The following is a 26,606-nucleotide window of genomic DNA, read 5'->3' as shown; positions in this document are numbered from 1 at the left end:
CAGAGTTTTAATGTAGACTTGTGGAATATGGAAGCTGACAACATTTCTGAATGATCCTACCAGGTTTTAAAAGTAGGTAATGTTTCTGCTCTTATTTAACAATCTCATCAGCATGGTGGTAATGTTAGCTTCACTGGGCTATCAAGTAAAAATGTTCCAGAAAGTTATTCTTTACAACATGTGACAGAAGTTACACCTACTGCAAACTACATTAAACATGAGCGACATCTGGCTTAGTCTCTCACAGCTGCTGGAGCTGAAATTACTGTTAGCTTGGACCACACCTATTAGTCTGCATTAATAAATTTGTTTTAAGATATGTTGAGAAATTAAGAGTTCACGGTACTATACTTGTCAACAAATGACCAGAAATGACTGATCACTTACATTTATGTCACTTAGAACGCAAGGGTATTCACAAAGGGAAATCTGCATACTAATCCCTAGATGCATTTAATAATGTTCGTTTTGTTGAGACAAGAGAAAAAGTCAATGATACAGGATCAGAGTTTTGCATTTTTTTTAGATACAAAATTAGTGATGCAGAGACTTCACTGCATTCTAGACTTGCAGGAGCTCAGAGCATCAAGGCCAGTAAACTCGCCTTGGCAAAGGATTGTTATCCCCTTAGAATATCAACAACAATTTCCATTCAATTTTCAAGTTTCAATCTTTTTTGGTGGTTGGTTCAGTTTACTGCCTTGTCATCTCTGCTTAGGAGCTTGTCTGGGATGAGCACAACTCTCCTCCAAAAGCAAAAGTTTGCAAATGCACCGCAGTGATGACCTTGCACAGAAACTTATCTATTTATCCAACAAAGTTCACCGACTCGGGTGCACAGGAACCCAAACATTGGACTTAGATTTACTGTTTATAAGCAATACATGTGCTACATAAAATAGGAAGGTCTATCAAATAAAACACAGATAATAATTCAACTGTCAGTTTATATGCAGGACTGGTTCCTTCTCAGTAGTATTAACAGTGAGTTTATAGGAATGTGCATTCCAACATTTCAGGTCTGAATCTTAATGCAGCATCAGTGGTGATCTGACCTGTGCTAGGTGCATCTTTCGAGACTGTATCGATGGCTGGACTATGTTATACAGTAAACTGCATAATGAATGTGAAAATTACTTTTAATCTGTCCACTTTTCATTCATTACCATAAAAAAGGAGATTTGAGAGATAAATTATCCCATTTTAAACAAAAATGAATTGAAAAATAATTTTCAATATGCAAAAATTATTTTAAGTTTTGTTCACATGAAATTGTTTATTTCCCAGTGTGGAGAGAGCAAAGAGGCAGTTTCAAACAGTGTTGGTCATCTTACTTTAAAAAAGTAATTAGTTACAGTAACAAATGACTTCTCCCAAAAAGTTATTGAGTTAGTAACTCAGTTACCTCATTGTAAGAGTAATTAGTTACTCAGCAAAGTAACTGTGATGTTATTTTTCATGTTACACGCTATTCAATAACATTTTTAATGTCAAATATGTTTATATTAACTGATTGAAGAAGAAAAAAACACTATATACAGTATTTTAGAACATTTGGTATTTATTTGAACTCAGTAGATTGCAGCCTGCCACTTAGCAGCAGCAGCAACAAGTATCATGTTAGCAGGTGTTGATGTGAGGTGCTTCATAAGATTCGAGTTGCTTGAGGCAGACGTGGATAAAGTCTTTTTCCTGGGCATAAAGTGAATGTTACATAAACATGATCCCCCCCCCCCCCCAGCCAATCATCATCGCATTTGCAACGGTGTCAACGGAAAAGTAATTGATTAGATTACTCGTTATACTCTAACGCCGTTATTACCAAGACTGGTTTCAAACGCAATAATGCTGCTTCCAATTAGAACGTAACAAAGCAATAAAGTGAGGAAAAGACAGAGCGAAAGAGAATGAGATCATTTATACTGTTGAGAACCTATGGGAGAGGCAGTGGCCAGGTGAGGCATGCACCGTGCAACAGGCGCTTTGCCAAAAGGCAGCTGTGAAAGACTGGAAGGGAGATAGATGCCTGTTGTCAAATCTCTCTTCTGTCTTCACCCTGTCTGTCTACTGTCAGCGCGCTGAAGACAACAAGAACAGAGCAGATCAGTGAATGTGAAGGCATAATAGAAAAAAATGGAGAAGAGGAAAAAAGGTTCTTGGCAGGGGTGCACAATATACAGTATTACAGCTGTATTTAATAAAAAGCACAGCAGTGTTGATGTGAGTTTGGGGAATTTCTCCAAACATCCTGCAGAGCTAAAAGGCCAGTGAGCTCCCTGTGATGCCCTGATTGAGGGTTTCCTGTTTTAAGTACTAAATGAGGAACTGGGGAGAAATTTAACTACACACTTGGAGGCTTTCCCGATAGTAAAAAGGAAAGTAGATTTAGATTTCTGTCTATTCTGGCTGATATTCCCAAATGCACCTGCTAATGCTGGGCGTATGTTACTGCGTCCATTTTAAACAGGTAAATCACTTCAGGGAAAGGAAGAATTCCAAAGTAAGCTGACAGACACGAGCCCCCTGACAAATTACAGTGTTATGAGCAGCATTAACATTACAACACAACCTTGCTTTTGGTCACCTAATGAGCATTAATTCAATATTTGATCCACAGAGAATCCACCATGGATTGAGAATATTTCAGCAAGGGTGTGCTGAAGAAAATCATCAGCTCGTACTTTTTTTCTCTCAACTTTCTGTTTTCATCTGAAAAGAAAGCAAGTTTTCAAAAACCTTTCCTAAATGCACAGTGTCTTCCAACAAATGGTGGACAGTGAAATCACCAACAAGGGGGTTTCCTATGATGATAAACCCAAAGTGAATGTTGCAGTTTCTTATTTCTGGTGTTCTGGTTTTCTTGTTCTGAACTTTAAGGTTCTGGTTCACACTCATTGTTCTCAGGTATTTCCATATGGATACATGAGGTTTTGTTTTTACAGCACATGTTCAACTTGAAATACATGTTGATTTCATTCCATGTCTGTTGTTCATCATATATCATAAGGGTAGCAACTAGGCTTGGGTACTCAGTGGTTACGTGGCATTGGTTGTTAAACTGTTTGTATACCCAACCATATGGGAAAGTATATAATGGTGCAACATTTACGTGCAGCTTAAGTGCCTGAGCTGTTTATTGGTTTGTTCTCTGATGCCCCAAATCATGTCACAGACACAACAGAGGAAGCATCACTGGCTCTATGTGTGGAGTTCGCTTTCAAACCCCAGTGTGCGTTTTCTTCAGGCACTCTAGTTACCTCCAACGGTCCAAAACTGGTGATTCTAAATTGACTATGACTATGGTGAGTCTGAGTGTGCATGGTTGTTTGTTTTATTTGTTTGTGTGTTGAGGTGAGAAAAGCTCCGGCCCCTCTGTGACTCTGAATAGGATTACCCAGGTATGGAAAATTGATAGGTAAATAAAAATCATTATTTTGTGTAATTCCCCTCTGTGTCATCCTTATTTGTTATAACACAGCCAGGCCATAAGAGAAATGTAGGAATGCAAAAAATGTAATATGTAGGTCTGCCATTAATTTGATTCTCTTGAAAAAGGGTTCTAATAGACTGGGATAATGACAAAGATTGAAGGTATCCAATGTCTTTTTTTGATATTAGTACAAAGTCTACCACACCAAACTCGAGATGTAAGCTGTGAAGTGGCCTCCAACACAGTCCAGCATAAAGTAGCAGGGCGTAAGACGCAGGCAATTCCAACATAAATGGAATGCCATAACAAAGTGGCAGTAATAATGTACAGGGACGTCTAGTATGGGTAGGAAGTCTCAAAGCCAAAGTGGGAGATACCTCCAACGGTGGTGAGGGGAATGACAGAACTAAGATCCTGTGGGACTTCAGATCCAGACAAATAAACTGGCAATGGCTAACATACTGGACATTGTGATAGCTGACATACTACAGAGGAAGGCAGTAGTAACAGATGCATTGATCCAGCAACATCAAGAAGGAACACGAGAGGCTTAAGAAATACCAAGGGCTGATAGAGGGAGCTGAAAAGTGTCACGTGGGTGTGGTGGAGGTAGGACACGGATGCGGACTTCAAAGAAAAACTTGGTTTATTTACAAAAAGCAAAGTGCAAACAAAAGGCGTGGCAGAGCCGGATTCAAAAAAACGTAGTTGTGAAAAACAAAACAAAGGACTGGGCATGGCATGGAATAGATCATTACTTAACTTGGAAGGGGGGACGAAGAACATGGGGTAGCACGGGAATCTTGGCAGGTAAGCAGGCAGGCAGGTCGGGTAGGTAGACAAACAAAGATCCGGCCACAAGACAGGGGAAACTGCAAACTAAATAGGGAGTGAGTGATTAAGTGAGTGGGTGCAGCTGGTGGGGAATGAACAGGTGAGGGGAGTGAACTAATGAACAGAGTGCAGGGAAACTAAAACATGGCAAAACTAAAAACTAAACATGGACTGAAAACCAAAACGTGACCTAAAACATAAAACTAAAAACATGAGTCCCATGGCGTGACAAAAAGATGTGAGAAGTGAAGGCAGCAGTGGTACTATTGGTAACTGGAGCCCTTGTGCATTGGCCAGTTTCGATATTTAAAAAAAAAAAATAGACTTTTTAGTGACCTTTATTTGTAGTAATAAATTAGCCTGTTATGGCATTTTGATCCACACTGACTGTAGGCTTCTTTGTAGAAGTTCACTGGTGTTCACATAATTGTCTACTCTGTCATGCATAGGTTTTGCATAGAAATGGTAAGCAACCAATCCGGTTGACTGTATTTACTGTTTCACAGGAAAGGAAACTTAGCCACATGGCAGCCGTTCAAGTTAAACATTTACCTGGTTTAATGTTTATCGAACTTAGGCCAGCCTGCTCACCTAATCTTTGCCTGCTTGCCTCAACACTGTTGCTTCTGACAGGGGACTTAAGTTTCAGTTTCCGCAGAGACTAATTTGCTGTGAGTCGTTCGTGCTTTTACTTGCTTGAAGAAGAGGTGAAAACATGGCACCAACACTGGTGAGTCCACCATTGCTGACCTACAAAAATGTGTGTATATTTTGTGTTGGTTTTTAATTTGAATTCATACATGTTGTACGCGTTTAGTTTGACTATATTTCAATCTTTTCATTAGCCTGTAAATCAAACAATAACAGGCTTCAGACCCCTCTACTAAATGACAGAAAAATATAAAAACCTGTTATCCCCATTGTGCTATGATTTTTCTTGTTCTTATCAACTGTAGAGTAATGACTATTTACACTGTCTTATGGATTCATTTCTTCCCTTTTTGTTTCATGATTTTAGTTTGACAGTGATGCAAAGCCAGGGGATCTGATTGAGATCTTCCGTGGGACTTATAAGCATTGGGCTGTCTTCATTGGAGGAAATGAAGTTGTTCATTTAATTCCTCCAAGTAAGTAAATTGAAGCATTTATTGACTTTTTACAAAAGTACAGCACTGCTCTCGAACAATCTTTTAATAATCTTTTTTGAAAGAACCGACATAGTTAAAATCACAATTATACTGTCTCTCTGACCTCTTTTTTTTTTATCTATCTCTTCATAAAGCACCTAGAGGTGGAGATTTCAGTGACCTGTTGACTTTGCTAGACAGCGGCAAAGCGCAGGTGAGACGTCAGAGGTTATGGGAAGTGGTCGGATCCGACAGGTTCTGTGTCAACAACCTCCTAGATGATGAGTACCAGCCTCGTGAGCCTCACATTATTGTCAGGAATGCCTGTAGCATGGTTGGTCAGGAATTTCAGTACAATCTTGTCACTCAGAACTGTGAACATTTCGTCACGGTGCTGCGATACGGCAAGCCAGAGTCACGGCAGGTGAGTGTGCAAGGGTTTTTGTACTTCCCTTTTCATGTCTTTTTGACACTTAAAAAGTGGTTTAATAAGGCCAAAAGTGTGAGACGTGACTCTGGGCTGTATATTATTATTATTGAATTTGGGTTTGAATGTATTATTGCAGTGTTTTGGGCTGTAACTACATAACTACATGTCAAATGTGACAGAGGATAAGTCATATCAAATAGAGTATGGACAGGATAATTTTGTATTTTTAAAGGATTCATTTAATTTCTGTAAAAATTACTGTTAGAAACATGTTCTTGTTGTTTCAGTTAGAAATCCCCTTATCAGAATGATGCACTACCTGGTTTAGTCTGCAGCTGTGGCTCCAAACTGGAAGGGTTTATCATACGAGCACCTGATTTCATTCTAACAACAGTCACATCTAACGCAGTCTAGTATGATTGATAAGAAACATATGTGGCAATGATTACTTTGTGATTATGCATGTTTCAAACCATGTATATCAAAACCTTGTTTAGTCTCACCAGAATGAATGAGGAGGATTGTACTCCTCACCGAAATACAAGACCTTACATGTGGGTCCTCAAATACCTGAAATGAAACGTTAAAACACTTTAGAAGAAACTGTATGTAAAGAGGATTAGACTGCTTGTCATTCAAAAACAAAGAGTTTTCCTGGAATCGGCAAATAATTATCTTTAGAATCTCTGCACAGAGGTTCCAAGAGCTGCAGCTACACCTTGAACCACTGAGGATGGATTACAAAGACAGGAAAACTTACAAAGCAGGCAACTTTGATTTTGCTTGAGCTCCACTCAAGCTCTTCAAAAAAGTCAGGATCACTGTGAAAATGAGTTTCACAGGCTCCCACCTGGAATTTCATGCTTTTCACGCGCTCTCATGCGAGATGGTTTGGATTGTGTTGAATATATGTGCTCGGGGCTAGAGAATTACAAAAATTGACATGGTTACAGCTCTTTCTTTTTTTTTTATTCCTGTGTTGCAAGTCCTGTTATGCTGGATGAATGCGACTAGACAGAAATCAGGGATATGCTACCGTCTCAAAATTTCAAACAATGAATTGTGAGACAAGTACTGATTAGAAAAGTGGACAATCGTGCATATATTACATTTCCTGGTAAGACTGAGCTTGACAATAGTCACAAGTTGTTGTTTTTGCAGGTTCAGACAGCAGCTGTGATTGGAGGTGTCGCCACAGCAGGTGTAGCAGTTGCAATTTTGGGTGCCGCCCTGTTTTCTGCCTTTCTGAAAGATGACAACAAACGAGACAATCCTAAGTGACGACATGGATACGACATAACATAAATTGTCCAAATCAACTCATGTAGCAGTGATCATAGTTTGTGAAACTATGTGAATAAATAAAAATCCTTTGTTTTGTGATCTGCAAAGAAAAACGATATGAAGCCATTTTTAATGGGAATTGCATTGTTTGGAATTGTGTAAGGGCTGATTATTCAGAGAAAATTAAATGTGCTTCTAAAATCTTTTTGTCATGGGTAAGTAAGATTTAGCATAAGCATTACTTCAAAAGTCTAGCCTCAAGACAAGCTGAATGTAAGAACAGTTTTTTTCCCCTCCTTTTCTCTGTCAGAGGCACTGATAGAAGACGCAGTGAGCAGCATATCTGTGAAAAGGCAAACAGTGCCAGCACGGAGAAACAGGAGAACGCTGAGTAATTTTTTTTTTAAGGCCTTAAGCCTATAGGGTGTTTATCCCCCCTTTTGCCACTGAGAAAGCATTGTTCAGCATCACAGTCTACCACTGTTCATTCATTGTAAACCGTTAAAGCCCAGGCAGGTGGGTGTTTATACAAAACAACGGGATCAAGTGTGTATTTATGTGTATACTTTTGTCTCTGCATTACTGTGAGGTAAGAGTTTGAAGGGTGGATATTTGGGGAATTTTGTGAGGTTTTTGGAAATGTCATTTTAGGATATTTTGCTTGGAAGGTGGTTCATATTTTGAATGTTGGACTAGAGGGAAGGCCTATCTTTAAAATTAGACTTTAGATGGAAGTTTAGATCGAGGCAAATGCCAGACTAAGACATTTACTGTGATGTTGAAAATTAACATAATCTTGTACAAATGTCTATGTGCAAACTCCACTTAGATTCATTTGAAATTTGACACAAATCCCAAAAAATCATTGCTTCGTTGACCAACTTTGTTTTTTCCAAATATAAATGTTCAAGAAAAGATAGAAAAGAGTCATGTCTACAAATGTGTTGCACTTCTCTCTTATCTAAACTTTTTTATCATTTGGGAACTGATGATACTAATTGTTAGTTTTTCAGAGGAATCTTTGACCATGCTTGACAAATGCAAGATTTCAGTTCAACAGTCTGTGGTTGTTGTCTTTTTCTCCTCTTCATGATGCTCCATACATTTATATAGTTGATATATGGCTTCCTCCTTTGTGTAATACAGTTTTAAGATTACATTTTTTTCGACGACTCAAAGGGAACGTGAATCTAACAGTGGTTTCCATCCTTGGCCTTTAAGCACTGAGTTTTCCCCAGACTCCCTGAATCTTTTCACAATATTAGGCTCTGTAGATGTTGAAAGACCAAAGCCATTTGCAATCTTGCAATAAAAAATAGATTTAAAAATTTTTTTTGGAACTTACTGATGATTCCCTGACACAAAATGGTGGGCATCCTTTCTTGGACAACTTTTGGTGGATACTCCTATTATACCAAATCCTGACACCCTCACCTGTCTCAAGTTAATCTGCTGATTGTAGAATCTTTCAGAACGATGTTAGATATTATACACTTTATTTTTTTTTTTGCTAGTGTTTTATCTGTCTATACAATTTGTTGGTCAATGAAGAAAATATAAAAAAAATAATTTCGACAGACTTTTAAACAAATTAACAAATAACAGACTTTTAGTGTTTTCAGTTTTTCAGAAAAAAAAACAAACTGAAATTAAATCTGAGTAATTGGATGTTTTTTTTGCAGCGTGAAAAGGAGTTGGGGCCAGAGCCAACACAGTAAAGCTGCTAGCAGGTGGGGGCAGCTGGACTTGTCTCGTCCCCAGAATCAGCACAGCGCCCCACATTGTTGCTGAGGTCACCTTCTGAGAGCTCCATGAAATCCAGGGTGGGCTGCGAAGGCTCGGGCTGAGGGACTGAAGCCAGAAATAATAAAACCTCATACTCTACACACTTTGGGAGATTGACTTACAGTGGCTGATCATAAAGCGCAGAATCAGCTCAGAAATAACCACCCTGTAGAAACAAATGTAAAGCAACAGCGATGATAGAGAGACAATCTGACAATTTATGTGATTACAGTGTGTGTACTGACACAGTAGAGCACAGAAACATGAACGCTAATTGCATTTACTTTTATCATAAAGTTAATTAACCAGAAAGACCCAGCTTCTTTCCCCCTACTTTTTCATTTCTTTTTACCACCTCCATAGACTGTTCCTGTGGTTTCAGCTGCATTTGATCACTGGACAAGTAGCTTTATTTCATCCTGCTGCCAGACAGAATTTGTCCAACTATTATATTCAGTAATGGCTTCAATTGAATTCAGTGGACCCATGTAAGGGCAGAGATAGATCTTTATCACAAAGGGGGCAAAAGATTGTCAAGGCTTTGCCAGACTAAGAGACAACGAACCTTTGGCAGAATGGCTTCTAATGAAGTCATTTCAATATCGACCACCATAGAATATCCATTGACAGAATAAGTGTTCAAAGGCTTTCGAAAAAGTACTGAAATACCACTTCATCACTGGAAATAAAAATAAAAAAGGAGGGGGGGGCAAGATTATCTCATTTACAACATTGAGTGTTGTTGTTTAGAGATTAATCCTCTGACCACCACAAGTTGGTGACTGTAACACAAAAGCTGCAAAAAGGAGCAGGGCTCCTGTGAAAATGTATGTTACCTGTGATCACTGTACAGTGGCAGTGATCACTGCCAGTTTGGCTACTCAGCCCTATCCTTTAGGCTCTGGCCGATAGTTCATGCCCTATTAATTGCTTATGATTACAAGGCAGTGACATGGCAGGATACCTGGCGAGCCTTATTATTACAAATATTTTTTAAGTGGGGTTGTGTGACATACTTAGTTGTAATTAATCTCTTATCTGCACTAGACATCTAACGAGCCAAGCTAACCTACTTAGAAGAGGAACAACATAGAAGGAATTTTCCTCTTTGAGCACATGCCATATTGTAATCTTTTACACCACAACATACATTTGTTGTGCCACTTTTGTATCAGATAGTCATTTGCTTCGTGGCTAAATTTTTTTAAAATGTGTTTCAACACAGATGTTTTGTCCCTGTTTATGAGAAGCAGTTTGCTTGGCTGGCTGGTCAGTACTCGTCACGCACTGAGCTTGGACTTGCGCAGTTGGCAATTCACATTTTGTACAAACTGTAAAGCCACACATCCATTTCCTCACACAGTAAAATACAAATTCACAACTCAGGAAATTGCAGCATAAAAAGAGGAGACTGACAGTACCTGTATTTCCATCTTGGTGCTTTTGTCCCCCACCAGAGAGAGGTCTTTTCCCCGCAGCGGGAACACCTGCTTCTTCTGTGGGCTGTGTGAAAATGACATTCTGTTGCTTCTAACTCTCTCTCTCTGGGACATCTGCCGAAATTACTGAACAGACGTCCTACATTCATTCGAATGTTGATTTTATAAGATGATGCTGCAGTTATCAAACCAGAAGACTGTCCGATCGACATTATTCCATTTAAGGAGTATGGTAACCCTACCAGTGAGTGAAAAATTTTGCAGCCAGCAAAATGGCATCCATGCTGGTCATATTCTGTATCAACAGCTGTCATATGCTGGTCTTGGACTTTGTTAGAGTAACAAAATACAAAGTACTTAGATGACTATTTGTGGTACATCGTAATATTGTGTATATTGTTATTTTCGCAATTCAAGTAATCCATCGCTAGTTACTTTCTCAGATTAGCAGCTCCTTACTGCTCACATTTAACTGTGTCAGCCTCAGAGTTATGTTGCCATAAAATAAACAAAAAAGAAAGAAAGAGAGAAAAAGCAAAAATGCTTTGTGTTTTTTCTGTTCAGGTGGCAAGAGCAATCACGGTGAAATGGATATTGTGTCTGGGTGATAATAAGAGCCTGTGAGCAGTGAAGGACTTCACTTTGAATTTGAGGAAGCATCTGCAAGCTAAAAATAGCTCCACAACAACACCAGTGCTTCCACTGGTTTCTGCAGCCCCCAGCCAACGTTCAAGTCAGCTAAAGCTGTCGTTCAATCGGCAATTAATGAACACGTTGCTGGTTATCTGGTGAAGGAGATGCTATCAACAGCTGAAGAGTTACAATCATTCCTATAACTTGTTTAGCATTGAGCCCCACGTGCTTGGTTTTATGTTTATTTGTTAACTTAATTGATTGTTAATAAAGCACTATAAAATAGATATAGCATCTGATCGTTTATATCTTATAGTGCAAAAGTAATTCAACAAGTTTCTTTTCACAAAAAAATAACATAAAAACATAACTAATGATTTTTAAATGGCAGCTAGCCCATAATATAATTAGTTCTTTTTAAAAGTAATACAACACTGGACTTCAACACACTTCATGGAATTAGTTTTTTTGTCTGGCTCAAAGCAGAGCTAAAGGGCTCTATGACTTGAAGGTTTTATCATAAATTTGAACTGCAAGGCCACACGAGAACATATTTTTCCCATTTCTAGTAAATGGTCACATAGAAGTGCATTTTGTGCATCTGTATAAGTGATGCTTAAACATATTATTATGTATGAGACAGTTGTTGTCATCTCAGTTAACTTGCAACAGTATTTACAGATTCAGTAGGCGTGCCAACGTTCCTGATTTTACAAGCAGAGTGGAGAAAAGAAAAAGGCAATCAAACCCAACCAGAAGGAAAAAATGTCAAAGATTCCTGCAGCACACACAGGTTGACGATAAATATCTTAATAACAATATTTTTCTTTCTTGTAGCACCGATGTGCTTATCGGTAATTCTACAGCAACGATCACTGAACCAGTGTTTGTTTGGGTTTTTTTCCCATCATGCCATGATGTCACCCCAATCAGCCGACTCAGAGTGGACAGATTTGCAGGTCTTGACTCAGAAAAAGGCTTACAGCAAAATGAGGAACAGACCTGATTAGTCCAACAGTGAGCCTCAGTTAACCCAGTTATTTTAATAAGATGTTGTTTGTATAGGGCTACACGGTGGTGTGGTGTTAGCGCTGCTCCCTCATAGCAAGAGGGGTTCCCAGTTCAAATTTCGGCTGGGGCCTTTCCGTGTGGAGTTTGCGTGTTCTCCCCATGCACGCATGCATGGATTCTCTTCTACTACTCTGGGTCCCTCCTGCACTCCAAACAGAAGGTGGGAGGGTGTGTGTGTTAGTGTGGTTTGTCTCTGTGTTGGCCTTTTGATAGACTGGAGACCTATCCAGGGTGTGCCCTGCCTCTCGCTTGATGAATGCTGCGATAGACCTAAGCCCCCCCCTCCTGCAACAATGAATGGATGAAGCATGTATGGAAAATGAATGAATGAATGCTGTTTGTACAGTATTACCATATTTTACTGAATTGTTAACATGTCTTGTCTTGTTTATAGTAAGATTAATACTGTCACAGATGCTTTACTATGGAGTTTAAAGGCCTATAGAAAAGGAACACTTAGGAAACGGGACTTGTTGTGAGCTTCTATTGTGAGTTGGGTTCAGGGACAGCATGATTAAGTACAGCAAGAAAAAGCAGAGCAGTCTGTGATGAAAGCAGTGTGACAGGCAGCCGTGGAGGCCAAAAACAAACTACCTTTTGGTGCCTGTGTCAGTTAAGGATGTATGGTTTCCCCTTCAGCAGTCTGTCTCTACTAACTTCTCACGTTCAAGTTTCCCCAAAGGCAGATGGGGGGAGAGGTGGTGCCAGGCCCAGCCAGAACTGCAGTTAAACCCCCAAACTTCTTCCATTCGATACAAAGATGTCATTGAGCCTTGTCTTTGCACCTGCTCAAGTTGAGGAGGAGATGGCACAGGCTCTTCCTGTGTATCGGAGGGGGTAACAAAAGTCCACCACCTCGAAACTGCTAAACAAGCCCAACAAACAGTGTTAAAGACTCTTTTTTTTTTTCCCTGAAAAGGCAAACAGCTGCCATGCCAGATAAGTCAACAAATGAAGGCCCGTGAAACTTTCTTCATCGTGTAAAGGGCTTTTTGTGAGAAAGGTTGTGCAGAGAGAGGGGGAAAGGTTGGTGGGAGGATGGGGTGGTGGAAGACCGGAGCCAGGAGGACGTGGTTTGTAGATGGAGGGTAGGACCACCCTAAATGTGAGGGTTGCTGATGCCCACTCAGGTGGCAAGGGCTGAAACACCTCCACCCCCCTTCTTACTCCGGGCTGGCTTACAATGAGGAAACTGTCTCAGCAAGACAAAGCTTTGGTTTCTCCGGCTGCTAACTGGGAGAGATTAAAATAACAATGGCCTCGGTTAATGATGTTTGTGCTCTTAAAGGCACAAAGTCATTACTAAAAAAAAAAAGCCATTAGGCCTCCAAGTCAAAAGAAAGGTGGGTTTTTTGAGGTGATTACTTGCAGCAAATTTTACAAACAACAGTGATCAGCACATACAACACCAGTGGCACAATGGGCAAGTCCTCAGTATTTCTCTCTGCTATAACCACTACAGCTTTGGCGGCAGTGGCTTGTTTCATGGATTAGCTGCAGTTTCTTTCAGGCTTTTCACCTGACTTCTTCACCCATCATGTTGAAGCAGCAGGCAGAATCAAGTTGGGGCTGGCAGAAGGGGGGGAAAAGGCAAAAGAAAAAAGAAGGCTTTGAAGAAGACCAAGCTCCCAAAGCTGTATTTTAAAGTTGGATGGCACATCAGAGGCCAGAGCAGCTACAGTTCTGCCTTTTTAAAGGCTATATATGCTCTTACTGCCGCATCCAAAAAGAACATTCTCTTTAAAGCCAAGCAAAATGAGACCAAACATTTACCACCATGCTCAGAGGTTTAATTATCCTTTGGATCACAGATAGCTGGTTTTAGGGTTGCAAAGATGAAGAGAAGATAGCTGTATCTGAAAATAATCAAATGTGACATGATTTCAACTGTTATTTTCATTCACATCATAGGCTGGGACTATCATTCAGAGCAGACCTGTGCAAAATAAGGGTCATTTCCTCCAGTTCCCTTTTCCTTGAATCTTCTTTTCTTAACAGACATTTGAAAAAGATCTAAAGTTGGTCTAAAAGCAACACTTAGAGAAGAATTGTGCTTTGCAGTTATCTTTTGAATCTTGAATACATTCAGAGTTTGAAAGCTGCTAAACTGTTTTGATTGATTCTAAAATCTAAACGTTATGAATTATTCTTATTTCGATAAATATCTAGATATAACATTTAGATGGTTAAAGAAAAATCCGCTGTGACCTTTTACTTTTTATTTTACAACAAGGGGGTCCGAGTTCAAATTCAGAGCAAATGCAAAACAGCACAACAGTGAGCAAATATCCGCTCCTTGGTGGCCTGCAATATGAGCTGTATGAGAGCCCAACCAAACAATAGACGCACCCAATAGCCTCCTACAAATATTTATGTTTAAAGACCCATGTTTCTAACATTGCAATAAGTCAACATCTCAGAGTGCAGAGTTCAAACAATCAAAGTAGATAATGTTGGAGTTGGGCAAAGAAACAAAAGATGGATGGTGAAAAGGGTTTGTGGTTGCATACGCACAAAAGTAGAAAAAGAAATCAGGATGCCTGTCTCTGAAAATGATGAAGCGTGGCATGTGCTCAGCCCGCATCTAAATGCTCACTGCTTCTCTCCCACATAGGCTTGGAGAGATGACTGAGGAGAGAGAGGAGCTGAGGAAATGCCTGTGGCTGAGCCTTTTATTTTTCCATGGCAGCGTTATAAACATATAGAGAAATAACATCTCCTGTATATACCCGCTCAGCCCACAGAACTGTGGCTGGCCTCTCAAATGTAGCACGATGTTATTACCGCCTTATATGAATGCCCTCTGTGTTTGTTCGTGTATACACGTTATCTGTCCTCTGTTGCTCTCACATATGAGTCTGTTCATGAAACACACACATAATAAGTGCAAATGTTTATTTCCAAATGCTTCCTGTGTAAACGATCCTGCTTGATCTAAGAAAGGGAGATTCAGAGGGCCTGATGCATGGGCGTATTAATGTCTCAGAAATAGACTGCAGGTAAATGGTGGAGATTGTGCATCCACTGAATGAGCCTGACTGTGTCTGAAACAGGAATAAAAAGGTCTTTGCATCCACAGGTTTACAGGTTTGCAGCTCAGCCTCCCCCTTTCCCACTGGTGGTAACGCAGCAAAGCCTGACACGGTTGCCTGTTTATGTACATATGAAGATTTTATTGATTATACACAACGTAACCATTTGGGGGTGAAAACATCTCCACCACACATTTATCATTCAATGTTTGCTTAATTGCCCTAGGGTGTCCTTTGTCCATTAAGTTTCCATGTTAAGGCCATTTAATTTAAAAGTGACAGAAACTAATTTAACATTTATGTAATCTATCATTAGACCACCCACTAGTTATTCGTGTCACGGAAGTTTTATCCTTGAGGCATAAAAAACTTTTCAGATTATTAACTTTATCGGGATTTGTTAAGTTTCCATTCCTAAATGTCAAAATGGATAATTTGCCAGCACATTCATAACACTGTAGGCTTTTTTATGTCTATATTTTGTGAGAAAAATATTTCATCATCTAGCTGCCGTAAATCTTACTTTCATGAGAATTAGTGTCCATTTCTCATTGGAAATGTTTTCAAATACACAATTTATTTATAGTTATTGATGATTTTGCAAAATATAGTCTGTGATGATGTTGTGTTGCAGTCCGATCTCATGACAGAACATATTATAGCTACTTTAGTCCAGTACAAAACATAGCAGTGTCATAAATGAGGTCAAACAAATGTTTTCCACTCCAAGTTCCTTTTGTTTATATAGAGAGGCAACAATTGTGCAACTTTTAACTTATCAATCTAAAAGACAGAAATTCTTTTTGCACCCACAGTTAACTTAAGACCAGACCCACAGGCCCAGAGTGTAGAGAAATGCTTTATGATTGATGTTGACAATTTCTAATGTCGAGCACATCAGTATAATAGAACTGGTGATCTGTTCTTAAAGAAGTTTGGAATTTAACGTGCTCGCCAAAGTTCATCCGTGACTCATCTGCCATCACACTAGCTTCAAGTTGGTCAAAAGGGAAAGGACACTAGCATATGTTGTCTGTTCATCCATCCATCCATCCATCCATCCATCTATTCTCTATACCCACTTAATCCAATCCATGGTCATGGGGGGGCTGGACCCTATCCCAGCTGCCACTGGGTGAGAAATGGAGTATACTCAGTCCATCACAGGGTCAGACAGAGACAAACGAGACAATCATGCACATTCAAACTCCCTCCTTGGGACAATTTAGTCACCAATTAACCTAACAAGCATGTTTTTGAACAGTGGGAGGAAGCTGGAGAGAAGCCACACATGCACAGGGAGAACATGCAAACTCCACAAAGAAAGTCCCAAACCAGGAACATGATGCTAACCAACACACCTCCATGCAGGCCGAGTAGTATATGCTGTGCATGCCAAAACTCGAACCAACAATTTGTCTTATGACAGTTCAAGGATTAACACCATCCATCAAACCCCTCCTAAGTCTTAAGTCTTACCCATTGCAGAACTTTTTTTTTTTTTTTTTAAATCAAAGTCAACTTTTTTTTTTTTAATTGAATTGTTTATTGATCCACATCGGCTATCACATCCACAGACGAGCGCTGTTCTACCTGTGGTCAAGTTACAAATTGCATTGTCCTTTTTATAAACATGCATTAAACAGCATACAACACTTTAAGTCATTTTTAGACATTAACATGCATTAACTACATGTGCTGCATCCCAATGGGGAACTAAGTCAGGCAAACAACTTTCGAGAATGTCTGGGAAGTGTCGGGGAACATGTGTTTCTCTCGTATTTTCAGCTTGCAACGCACAGTCACCATTGTTGGACTCGGATGTTTTTCTGTCTGCCACTTCAGCATGTTGAATCGTTCTGTTGGTGAGTGCATGAGAAGGGAGGCAGCTGTGATGGAAAGCTATCGACTCAGTTGACACCTCAAGGACTTTGTCTTCTCTTTTGTTGTCTTCATTTATCCTAAACAAGCAACACTTTTTACTACAGCACGGCCGTGTGGAGGGAGGAAACTGAGGACGAACAGATAATCATGATTCAAGCGAGTGCAGCTCTGTATGAAGGACATTACCCAAAGACAAACCTCCCACCGCTACGTTTGTGTTTTTTCTGGCAATTTTTTTTTTTTTTCCGATTTCATATATGTTAAATCGAATGTACTACCGCCCCCTTCTGCACTGGCAAGCTACGAGTTCTTGTACAGACTGGGAGTTGGAAGTCATTTTTGCAGTTTGTACATGTGCCGATTTTTTTGCTTAGATGCTAGCAACGTGAAGAGACCCAGCAGGAGGCCTCTCATCTCTGCTGGTTCTAGATATCGGTTTGTTGCATAGGAACCCTTCGGTGTTTTGTGAGATGGCATTGCAATATTATAGAAGATAAATGAAAGGAAATTCTTTGTAAAGAAAAAATGCAGCAAGTATTTTACGGTTATTTTATGGGTAAATTATTTACAGTGAAACTAAATTAGTTTTTACCCCTCTAGAAAGACAAATGCATTCCAGTACTACAACTTCACCCTTTTCTTTTTTGGGGGGTCTTTTTCCTGTTTTTGCCACTTAGTTTATAAATACAAGTTCTCATTCAAATATAACATAAGAAAACTATACTTTAAACTAATCTGAAAGAGTTGTACTCGAGCATTCATAAACTTAAGTTTCCCTTTTAAAACAGTCTCAAAAAGAACATTTTTCATGTTATCTATTCAGATGGGAACTTCAAGTCAAGGCCAATAGCCACAATTGTCCTTTCATGTTTCCTTATTAATTCACGTGCATAACATGATATAACCAGGGTAGCAATAACGCATTTCACTCATCTTTTCTTTGAGTATTTGATAAAGGTTTCCCAGTTTATTCTGACTCTTTGTGAAATTGCAACAATTGGGCAGAGCAGAACACAGTTAGACTTGTTTCCACTGTTATATTCTTATTATAATGTTTGTCCTGACTTCAAGATGAGCACCCTTTTTATCTAAATAATCAAAGTGGTGAAGAACAATCTATGTCAGTTGAAATTGGTGGGATCCAGTCCCAGTGGGACAGAGCTTCAAAATCATTTTTTCCTTTTCCTTATGTTTCATACTAAAGGGAGAAACGCATAACAGTATTATTTTCAGACACCACAACTGAGTCTGTGAGAGACAATGATAATAGATAGAAAAAATACATTTTTGTGGACCACAATCACATTGTCTGCTTTCCATTGCTTGTTTGACTTGTTTAACCAAAAGAGCAAAAAGAAGAAAAGTATGAAGTCAAGCAGCTCTGTGTTCGCAAAACATTTGCTCTTCAAAAGCGTCTGCTGACATGAGCTTCAGAGCCAATGATTCTTCCCTCTTCCACAATCTCAGATCATCATACATACATTTTAGTTTGTGAAACAGTTTTGGCGACGCGTGATGGACCCTGAGATTATTGTCATAGCCAACCCCGATATTATAGAATTACAGTCAGACAGAACGACTCCTGCTGCTGCAGGACAATTACCCTGTGGCCTGGATCTCAGTGGAAAAGCTGCATTAAGAGGAAAACCCCAGTCTATCAGATTCTGAAAAATGAGGAAGTGTTGGCAGATAATGTGTCAATACCAACCAAGGCAATCACAGAGGGGCTCAGGAGGGGTCTGACTCCACTATATAAGAAAGTTCCTCTCCAAGAGGAAATTTAACACCATCGGGTTCAAGCAAAATGCAGACGGGTTCTTCTTTAAAAAAAACATTTATGTGAACTGTTTTAAGACCATGACACAGGTTATTTGGGCAGCTATTAGTCATATGCAGGACTCTCTTGATTGGAATAACCTTTGATCAGTCGAAAGCTTATTTCAACTTCTTCAAAGACTCTTTAAACTACAGGAGCTCCCATAATAAAACCACATTTCCGTATTAGATTTCTGGGGCCAAAACTTACAAGGGCTCATCAACATTTACAGCACAGTGTGGCTCTCTCCTTGTTATGCTTCCCGTTCCTCCCTGTCAGCTCACTCGCGCTCTCTGTACTTTAGGCAGTGAGCTGCCTCCATCTTGTGGCAGCTATTAATTCCAACACAGAACTCGAGATATTCGAGAGGGGCCACCCTCGAGGGATTTGCTTCAGAGGAAAAATCTCAAGGTGGCAGTATGACTCCACAAGTGATTCTTCTGTGAAACGTCTGAGCCTGAGACAGACAGAAGGGATCTGATGACTTCAAAAAGTGTCCTTGTGCTCTTAATATCCCTAACAATGGCAATGTGTTCACAGAACTGATTTAAGTCATGGTCTTGATAATCTTAATTTTTAATTTTGTTGGTTCCAGTCAGTTTAAAGTCTCAGTTACTAAATTTACAACAGCCTGATTTCAGTAATTTATCAACAAATACCATAACTATAGAACATAAAAACCATGGAACACATCTGCGCAAGAACAAATTCTGCAGTTAACAGAAAAGAATCACAAAAACAGCAATCAAAGCATTTAGAACTAATTTTTTTTTTTAAATCAATATGAAACGTAAAAATCTACTTTGAAAAGTCATTGCCTGACTGTTTTAGAGGAGTCAGTGAATCACAGTGTTGCCTAACAATGTCATCATCAGCTTATAAGATAATTTACAAAAGCAGCTCACAAATGGATTTCATCAGATGTTGCTGCTTTATAATTAATAAATAATGTAATTAGCTCTGATATAGAAGGTTGCACTGGTGTGATCACATGGTCTTTGTGATCACAAAGCTGCCAATTTCTCAGAGAGGCTGTAAGTGTGTGTGAGAGTGATGTATTTTGGCCTTTTTATCATTTTTGGTCAAATATCAATTCTAATTCAGAGTTGATGTATCATTTTTAATTTATGCTGTAAATAAAATTGACAGGATGAAGCTACTTTCATGTGACATGCTATTCAATCTCAGCAAAACCTGCCGACCCACTGGTTACTGCTGCAGTCATTACAAAATGATTGCTGCTCAGTTATCTTTTTTAAACCTAGGATTTATTTAACTGAGGCACAAACAATGATTAGGCAATGCAGAAAAAAAAGAAAAAACTACTTTCAGACAATGTGAAATAGAACTTTGTGATTTCAGTAGATTTAGTGCTAATCAAGAGTAAAGCAGCAGGGCTTTATGTACAGCATGGCATAAAAGTAAAAAGATTTTTTTTCTAAATTGATTTGTAACTCCTAAAAATAATAAATCAAAAATTCGAATTGTGGTTGAGAGTTAGTGTCTAGATTCGAAAAAAGAAAAATTGAAAACTGCAAGTAGTCAAATCACAGATACAAAAATCTAATCAATGGGTTCTTGTGTCACAAAGGGAAATTGAATCCTTTTTTCCATTCTTTTATTTTCTAGCACTTATCCAAGTCCAAGTGTTGTCGAGGCAAAATTCTAAGCAGAGATCTCCAGACTGTCCTCTCCCCAGCCACCTCCTCCAGGGGGACACTGAGTCATCTCCAAGCCAACGAAGAGATAAAGTCTCGGGTCATGGGTCTGCCCTGAGGCCTCCTGGAGTGATATATCTCTCCAGGGAGGTACCCCGACCAGTTGCCTGACTCACCGCAACTGGCTCCTTTCGATGCCCCCACTTGAGGCAGTAACTCTCTCCCAACATGGAGTGTTGTTCGCGTACATGTTTACATACAACACCCTTTTCCATGTGAATACCATGGCCTCAGACTTGAAGTTGCTAATTCTTATCCCAGCGTCTTAACTCAACCAAATACTCTCAGAAAAGAACTTTATTGTACAGCGACAGCAAAAACAAGCCCAATCTCATGACAGACTGTGAAATTACTAGGTTGGCCCACAGCACAAAACATAGCAGTTTCATAATAAAAACGTCAAAAGTTGTACAGTTGTAACACTTTCTCTACTCTCTTTTTACAGACACAGCTTGACTTCTGATTGGTATGCACATAATTTGCAGACGGAGCGCTGGGAATACGGTTAAAGCGCTAAATCACAGCTTTATGCAAAAGATTGCTGGTGCAAGAATTGTCCTGCAGAGTGTTTACAATTGTCATTGGATTTTTTTTTAACTCCCCTCCCACTAGCAATTCATTGCAGCTGTGATTTCATCTGCTGATGATTTCGCATTAGGCATTAAAAGTTAGTTCCTAGGGGTAAGATATCACCTTTTAAGATTGCAGACTATGTTCTGGACAAATGTATTACTAGATTTCTGATAAGGGCTACAGTAATAGTGAGTCTAAAGATGGAGTCCACCTAAGGAATGTTGCAAATTTAAGCGCAGACGCCATCTCACCCACAGGACCTAAAGTTCTGGTGCCATGGTTCCAAGGTCAAACACACAGAACTCGAAAGTCCCTTTTCCTTGGTGGTTTTAATGTTGTTGCTGATCGATATACTCTCACTTTACGTTCATATTTTTCACGTTTAAGGACTTAATATTTTAATCTTTATGACAGAATCATGTCTGTTTTTAATGCAGGCAATTAAAACTTATTCACAATAGAATTTTTTCACTGTCCTATTAACCCCATTACTCCTCAGGGGGATTTTCCTATTGTGCTGCATTACACTTTGTCATTGAAATGTTTTTTACAATATACTAAGAACAAATGGTCCGGATTTATGAGTTGTACTTTGAAGAAAAAAAAGAAAAGAAACTGAAAAGTAGCGTGTGCATTTGTTTTAACCTTTTTGAAGCCAAAAACCACACAAGCCACCACTACAGTAAATTAATGGGGGGGACATAATGCTGTGGGGGAGGTATTGGTCAGGTTAGAAGGAGTGGTGCTAAATACAGACAAATTCTCTCGACAACTTGTTTTAGTAGTTCAGAAAATTGAAACTGGGACAGAGGTTCATCTTTGAGCATGTGCCAAGGTGTGCCACTCTTTTAGAGCCACAACCCAATAAACTAGCTTTCATTTCTAAAGGGCATTGACCTTTTTGGTCTTATTTCTGGTTTGGTTTACAAACAAGAGTTCAATTGAAAATGTTATCAAATCCGCAAAAAACTCCACCTTAATCACTAGTTATAAAGCAGCCAAAAGAGAAAGTATTTCATAGGGCTGATACTTTTTCAAGGCATCGTACTTAAAGGAGAAGTTTGAGTTTTTTATTTCTAGCATAAAATACGTTCATCTACTCGATAACAGTTTGGTGAAAGTCGGCGTACTTCGGAAGATATTTAGATTACTCGAGTTCCGCGTATGTCCATAACGGGAGAGAACAGGGCAGAGACAATACAGCCTCTAAATAAGGCATTATCTGTCTTTATTTCACCAATACTTTAAGACCAATGAATGAATGAACACGTACTATTGCACTGTTAGTTCAGAGCTGCTGTGTTGTTGTTATTGGGGGCTATGGGGGGGGGCTCATGGGAAGCGTTCTAGTGAGATGACTTCACCGCCGCGCGCCGCTGCAGCACAGTTTATTCACTCTGTGCTCTGTGACGGTCGGCTAACTTCACATGGAGTTTGCTACTGCTAATTTTGTGCAACATGGCAGGTTATTTATCAGAATTTGACGACGTGGACGACGACTTTGAGTACGACGGACGTCCTTACCGGAGTGAATGAGCTGTGCTGCTGCAGCGCGCATCGATGAAGTCATCCCACGAGGCGCGTGTGTAGAAAGCTTCCAATAATAAGACCCCCCCCCCATAGCCCCGGATAACAACATCACGGCAGCTATGAGCTAACAGTGCAATAGTGCGCGTTCAGTCATTCATTCTTTACTCAATCAAAAGCTCGAGCTGTCAAGTTTCCAATCTGTGTTCAAAATGGGCCGAGAATGAAGGGTGGCAGGGTGTTAGTTTGCCTTCCACTGATTTTTTTTGACAGTAGAACTAAATCAACAAAATACAATTAAAGATCATGTTGAACAATGTGCAATACTGACTTAAAAATTGACAACAATCTCCACTTTGTATCCAAGCTCTAAGGATAACACTTGGGTCTGAAGGTGCAGGTCTGTGGGAAAAGGCCAGGAAATCGATGTATTACTATCAAAACTTATAATTGTGGTCTCTGGAGTCCCTGTTTGTTGTTTGTTGGCTGAGGTTAAATGCTCACACCATCCGCCCCTCAGGGAAAATCTGAACCCAACAACCACAGCTGCTCTCCTGGAGCTTTTAACCACTGACCTACTCTTTGCTGAGTGAGTTACAGCATGACCACACCCCCTGCGTGTGTCTATTGGCTGCTGGAAGTTATCTGCTGCCTGGATGTGGCTGCAGTCGATGCTTTATTCTATTAAAGCTCCCAAAACTCCTCCATCCCTTCTGACACTTGTTGCTGCTGCCGCTGCTGCTCGCGCATCACCGGGAGAGGCCAGTTCAACCGCTTCAGCATTTCCTTTGGGAGTCCGCGGGGAGTGATGAACTCCATCGACCCTCAGTCCCATCACCAGCACCACCACCACACCTCTCCGACCGTCGGCTCTCTCCCACCTAAAGGCGCCCAGGAGTCCCCGGACATGGCCGCTGTGTATTGCGACAACTTCAGCAGCATGTATCACCAGCAGAGTCTCCAAAGCACGCAGAGACCTGCCAGCTACGGCCTCGGGGACTACGCTGCGTCTCCAAACCCGTACCTGTGGCTCAACGGGCCTGGCGTCAACTCCTCCGCCTCCTACCTGCACGGCAACAACCCGGCGTCGTTCATCCCGCCCTCCTACGGCTCGCAGCGGCAGTTCATCACCAACTCACCTGGATTCGGCGGGGCCGACCTGGGCTGGCTGTCCATCGCCAGCCAGGAGGAGCTGCTGAAGCTGGTGCGTCCTCCCTACTCGTACTCCGCGCTCATCGCCATGGCGATCCAGAATGCGCACGAGAAGAAGCTGACACTGAGTCAGATTTATCAGTACGTAGCCGACAATTTCCCCTTTTATAAGAAGAGCAAAGCCGGCTGGCAGAACTCGATCCGACACAACTTGTCTCTGAACGACTGCTTCAAGAAAGTGCCGAGGGACGAGGACGACCCAGGTAACGTGAAAATGTTTTAAACGCGTAAAAAGGTTCCACCTTAAACATTCAGTAAGGCTGTTTTAAATCCACCGTCAAATGTAAAACAAGAATTATTTTTATGGAGTCTTTATTATGAATATCCCACCCGCCAAACTTAACATTTTGTCCAATTTTTATTGGAATTAAACATCAACATTCAGCTCCTTATTATGATAGGCCTACAGTTGTGGTTTTCTATGACAGATTATGTGTAGTGAGCTTGTAGTTTAATTAGATTAGAACGTTTTAACTGTACAAAATATATTAATTTACAATAATTGATATATTTTAAATTTTTCCATTACCTGATGTAACAGTATTTTTTAAAATTTTTTACCATTGAGCATGTGTTGGACTTGAATGTGATCGTAATGTTTATAATTCCAACCTTCAACTCAAGATAGTGAGCTCAGGGAAAGGTGACATTCAACAGTTTTCCCAGAAACTTCAGGAAAAGTGATCATGGCTTTTGTACTTTAGGATTTTTGCTGATTCGGAAAGTGTTGGATATGTGCAAATGTGAGTCACATTTTCACATTTTAAAAAATGGGAACAAATGGGGGGAAAAAAAGCATCTTTATTATGAACAAACCTTTATAGTGAAACCATAACTTATATCAGGTGACATTTGAGTAAAAAAAAAAATTCTATTTTCAATTGCAGGAAAAGGGAACTACTGGACGTTGGACCCAAACTGTGAAAAGATGTTTGACAACGGAAATTTCCGCCGGAAAAGGAAAAGAAGGTCAGATCCGAACAGCACCGGAGGATCAGCAGCCACAGCCGCGAAGGTTGAGGATGGTAGACCGACAGCGGCCGCCTCACTGAAGCCCTCAGGCAGTCCCCAGCTCCTGGGGCCTTCCTCGCCGGAGATGCAAGCCATGAGCGAAAACCACAAAAACTCCTCGTCGTCGCCGCCTGGGCTGACTTCGACCACGCCGTGTTTTAACAATTTTTACAGCAACATGTCCACGCTCAGCTCAGGCGCGCCCAGCCGGCAGGGGTCCCTCGGACTGGTGAACGAGCTGTCAAACAGGAACATAACTGCCCTGAGCCCGTACCACCCCAGCCACAGCGGGCAGGACACGGGGGCATCAGAGCACAATGAGAGCTTGCATTTCAACCGTGGAGTGTACTACAACACGTTTGGCAGCGGGCAGAGTGGACAGTTTAACAGCCACTTCTACAACAGCTTCAGCGTCAACAGCTTGATTTACCCCAGGGACGGGACTGAGCTATAGGACACGCATGACCACAGCTTCACCCTGTTACATAGACTCGCTCTGTGAATCGTGCTGAAAGAAATAAAACGCATGCTTCCAGAGATGTCAGACTGCAGAGTGAGTTGGAGTGTTACGCAGCCCCTCTGCATCAAAGACACACTTCTCCACTGACCAGCATACCAGAGAGATTACAGGACACAAAACGTTTTGGTATGCTTAATTGAACATTGAGAAAAATCGATGAGCACTTGTGTTTTTTTTTTCTCTTTTGGAATCAAATCAAATCTCCCACTGTGCTCTCAGTGATGAAATATACTCGCAAGCTAAAGCAACCTTTGAATTCTCCTAATCTTTTGTAATATTTGAAGTATTTTACATCTTCCCATTGTTTTTAGACAAAACTACTCCATCTTGTCCAAGTTGTACTGTAAATCTACTTTTGATAGTTTTTTTTTTTGTTTTTTTTCCTCCACAAGTTGAGCCCTTGAAAAGCTGCCAAATCCTTCCAGTTGATCCCACACTTTATTCATTATCAAGACAATCCAGCCAAAGTTGCCTTCGTGACACCGTCATTACCTCAAAACAACAATCACATGTGACAAGAGGGCCCCGCTCTGAAGGGTTTGCTTCTCTACTGAGACAAATGCAGTAATATTAAATTTTACTCATACACGAACTGGGAATGGGCTAGCCTTATTTTCATATCCTCCATGTTGCCTGAAACCACAGCTCTACGGCTCATGTAAATACACGTGGACTTGATAGATGTGTATTTTTGTAAATTATAAAGAAAGTTTGTGAATATTTATGCTATTTATGTTAATAGGCCATTGTTCTACTGTTGTTCGAACATAGTTTGATTGAAGCAGAAGTGAATATTAGCTTACAAATTGCACCAAGAACAGTATAACTAAAACCCAGATGTCATAAATATACAGTATATATGAGCAGATAATCAAAGCTCTTTCCTATAGTGATTTCTCTCAGGATCCAGTCCGACAATCACTGAATGGCTTTTGTATCTGCTGTTGTCTTTCTTTTTAAAAAACTCTTTTTACAGTGCATACGTCCTACAGGCAGTTTTAACAGTGATCATAAATAAATATTATGTGGCCTTCATTGTATTGTTCTGCATCCTTTTCAAGTCGAGCAGCAAGTGTATTCAGGCCTTGATTATAATTTGAATGCTTTCCCCTAAATTCACGTTAAGCTCACAATCAATTTTCTTCTACTCCATTTCATCTCCATGCAGCCTCTTAACACTTACACACACACACAGATTTTTTGTTTATCGTCGCTATTTTTTTAAATGTAACTTTAAATGTATGTGGTTTTACCATTTTATATCTAAGTGCATTTTAAAT

The 26,606-nt window shown here is 40.1% G+C and overlaps 2 protein-coding genes across 4 annotated transcripts; both read left to right on the top strand.

The window, feature by feature from the left end:
* The first annotated feature begins 4,831 nt into the window (after window positions 1–4,831).
* Window positions 4,832–9,116, top strand: LOC142365971 (phospholipase A and acyltransferase 4-like). Of its 3 annotated transcripts, none has more exons than XM_075447731.1 (4): window positions 4,832–4,994; window positions 5,283–5,391; window positions 5,547–5,815; window positions 8,788–9,116. In XM_075447731.1, the coding sequence occupies exons 1-4, from the start codon at window positions 4,980–4,982 to the stop codon at window positions 8,821–8,823; spliced, it is 429 nt and encodes a 142-aa protein (XP_075303846.1). In that variant the 5' UTR covers window positions 4,832–4,979; the 3' UTR covers window positions 8,824–9,116. The 3 variants fall into 3 exon arrangements, with proteins under 3 accessions (XP_075303846.1, XP_075303847.1, XP_075303845.1); XM_075447732.1 differs by lacking the exon at window positions 8,788–9,116 and adding an exon at window positions 6,983–8,487 and having other exon boundaries at window positions 4,833–4,994; window positions 5,547–5,605; XM_075447730.1 differs by lacking the exon at window positions 8,788–9,116 and adding an exon at window positions 6,983–8,487 and having other exon boundaries at window positions 4,837–4,994.
* A 14,275-nt stretch (window positions 9,117–23,391) lies between these two features.
* foxi2 (forkhead box I2) lies at window positions 23,392–26,315 on the top strand. The gene is made up of 2 exons (XM_075447943.1): window positions 23,392–23,998; window positions 24,683–26,315. The coding sequence occupies exons 1-2, from the start codon at window positions 23,392–23,394 to the stop codon at window positions 25,258–25,260; spliced, it is 1,185 nt and encodes a 394-aa protein (XP_075304058.1). The 3' UTR covers window positions 25,261–26,315.
* Window positions 26,316–26,606: the final 291 nt, after the last annotated feature.

Source organism: Odontesthes bonariensis, chromosome 17 (genome assembly GCF_027942865.1).
Source record: "Odontesthes bonariensis isolate fOdoBon6 chromosome 17, fOdoBon6.hap1, whole genome shotgun sequence".
NCBI classification, from domain to species: domain Eukaryota; kingdom Metazoa; phylum Chordata; class Actinopteri; order Atheriniformes; family Atherinopsidae; genus Odontesthes; species Odontesthes bonariensis.
The sequence above is the reverse complement of the archived record's forward strand: the minus strand, read 5'-3'. Positions and strand labels throughout refer to the sequence as shown.

Coding starts and splice junctions, on each gene's coding strand:
- foxi2 (XM_075447943.1), top strand. CDS start 23,392: ATGAACTCCATCGACCCTCAGTCCCATCACCAGCACCACCACCACACC. Junction 23,999..24,682: donor GAGGGACGAGGACGACCCAG/GTAACGTGAAAA, acceptor TTTCAATTGCAG/GAAAAGGGAACTACTGGACG.
- LOC142365971 (XM_075447730.1), top strand. Junction 5,392..5,546: donor TGTTCATTTAATTCCTCCAA/GTAAGTAAATTG, acceptor CTCTTCATAAAG/CACCTAGAGGTGGAGATTTC. Junction 5,816..6,982: donor GCAAGCCAGAGTCACGGCAG/GTGAGTGTGCAA, acceptor TTGTTTTTGCAG/GTTCAGACAGCAGCTGTGAT.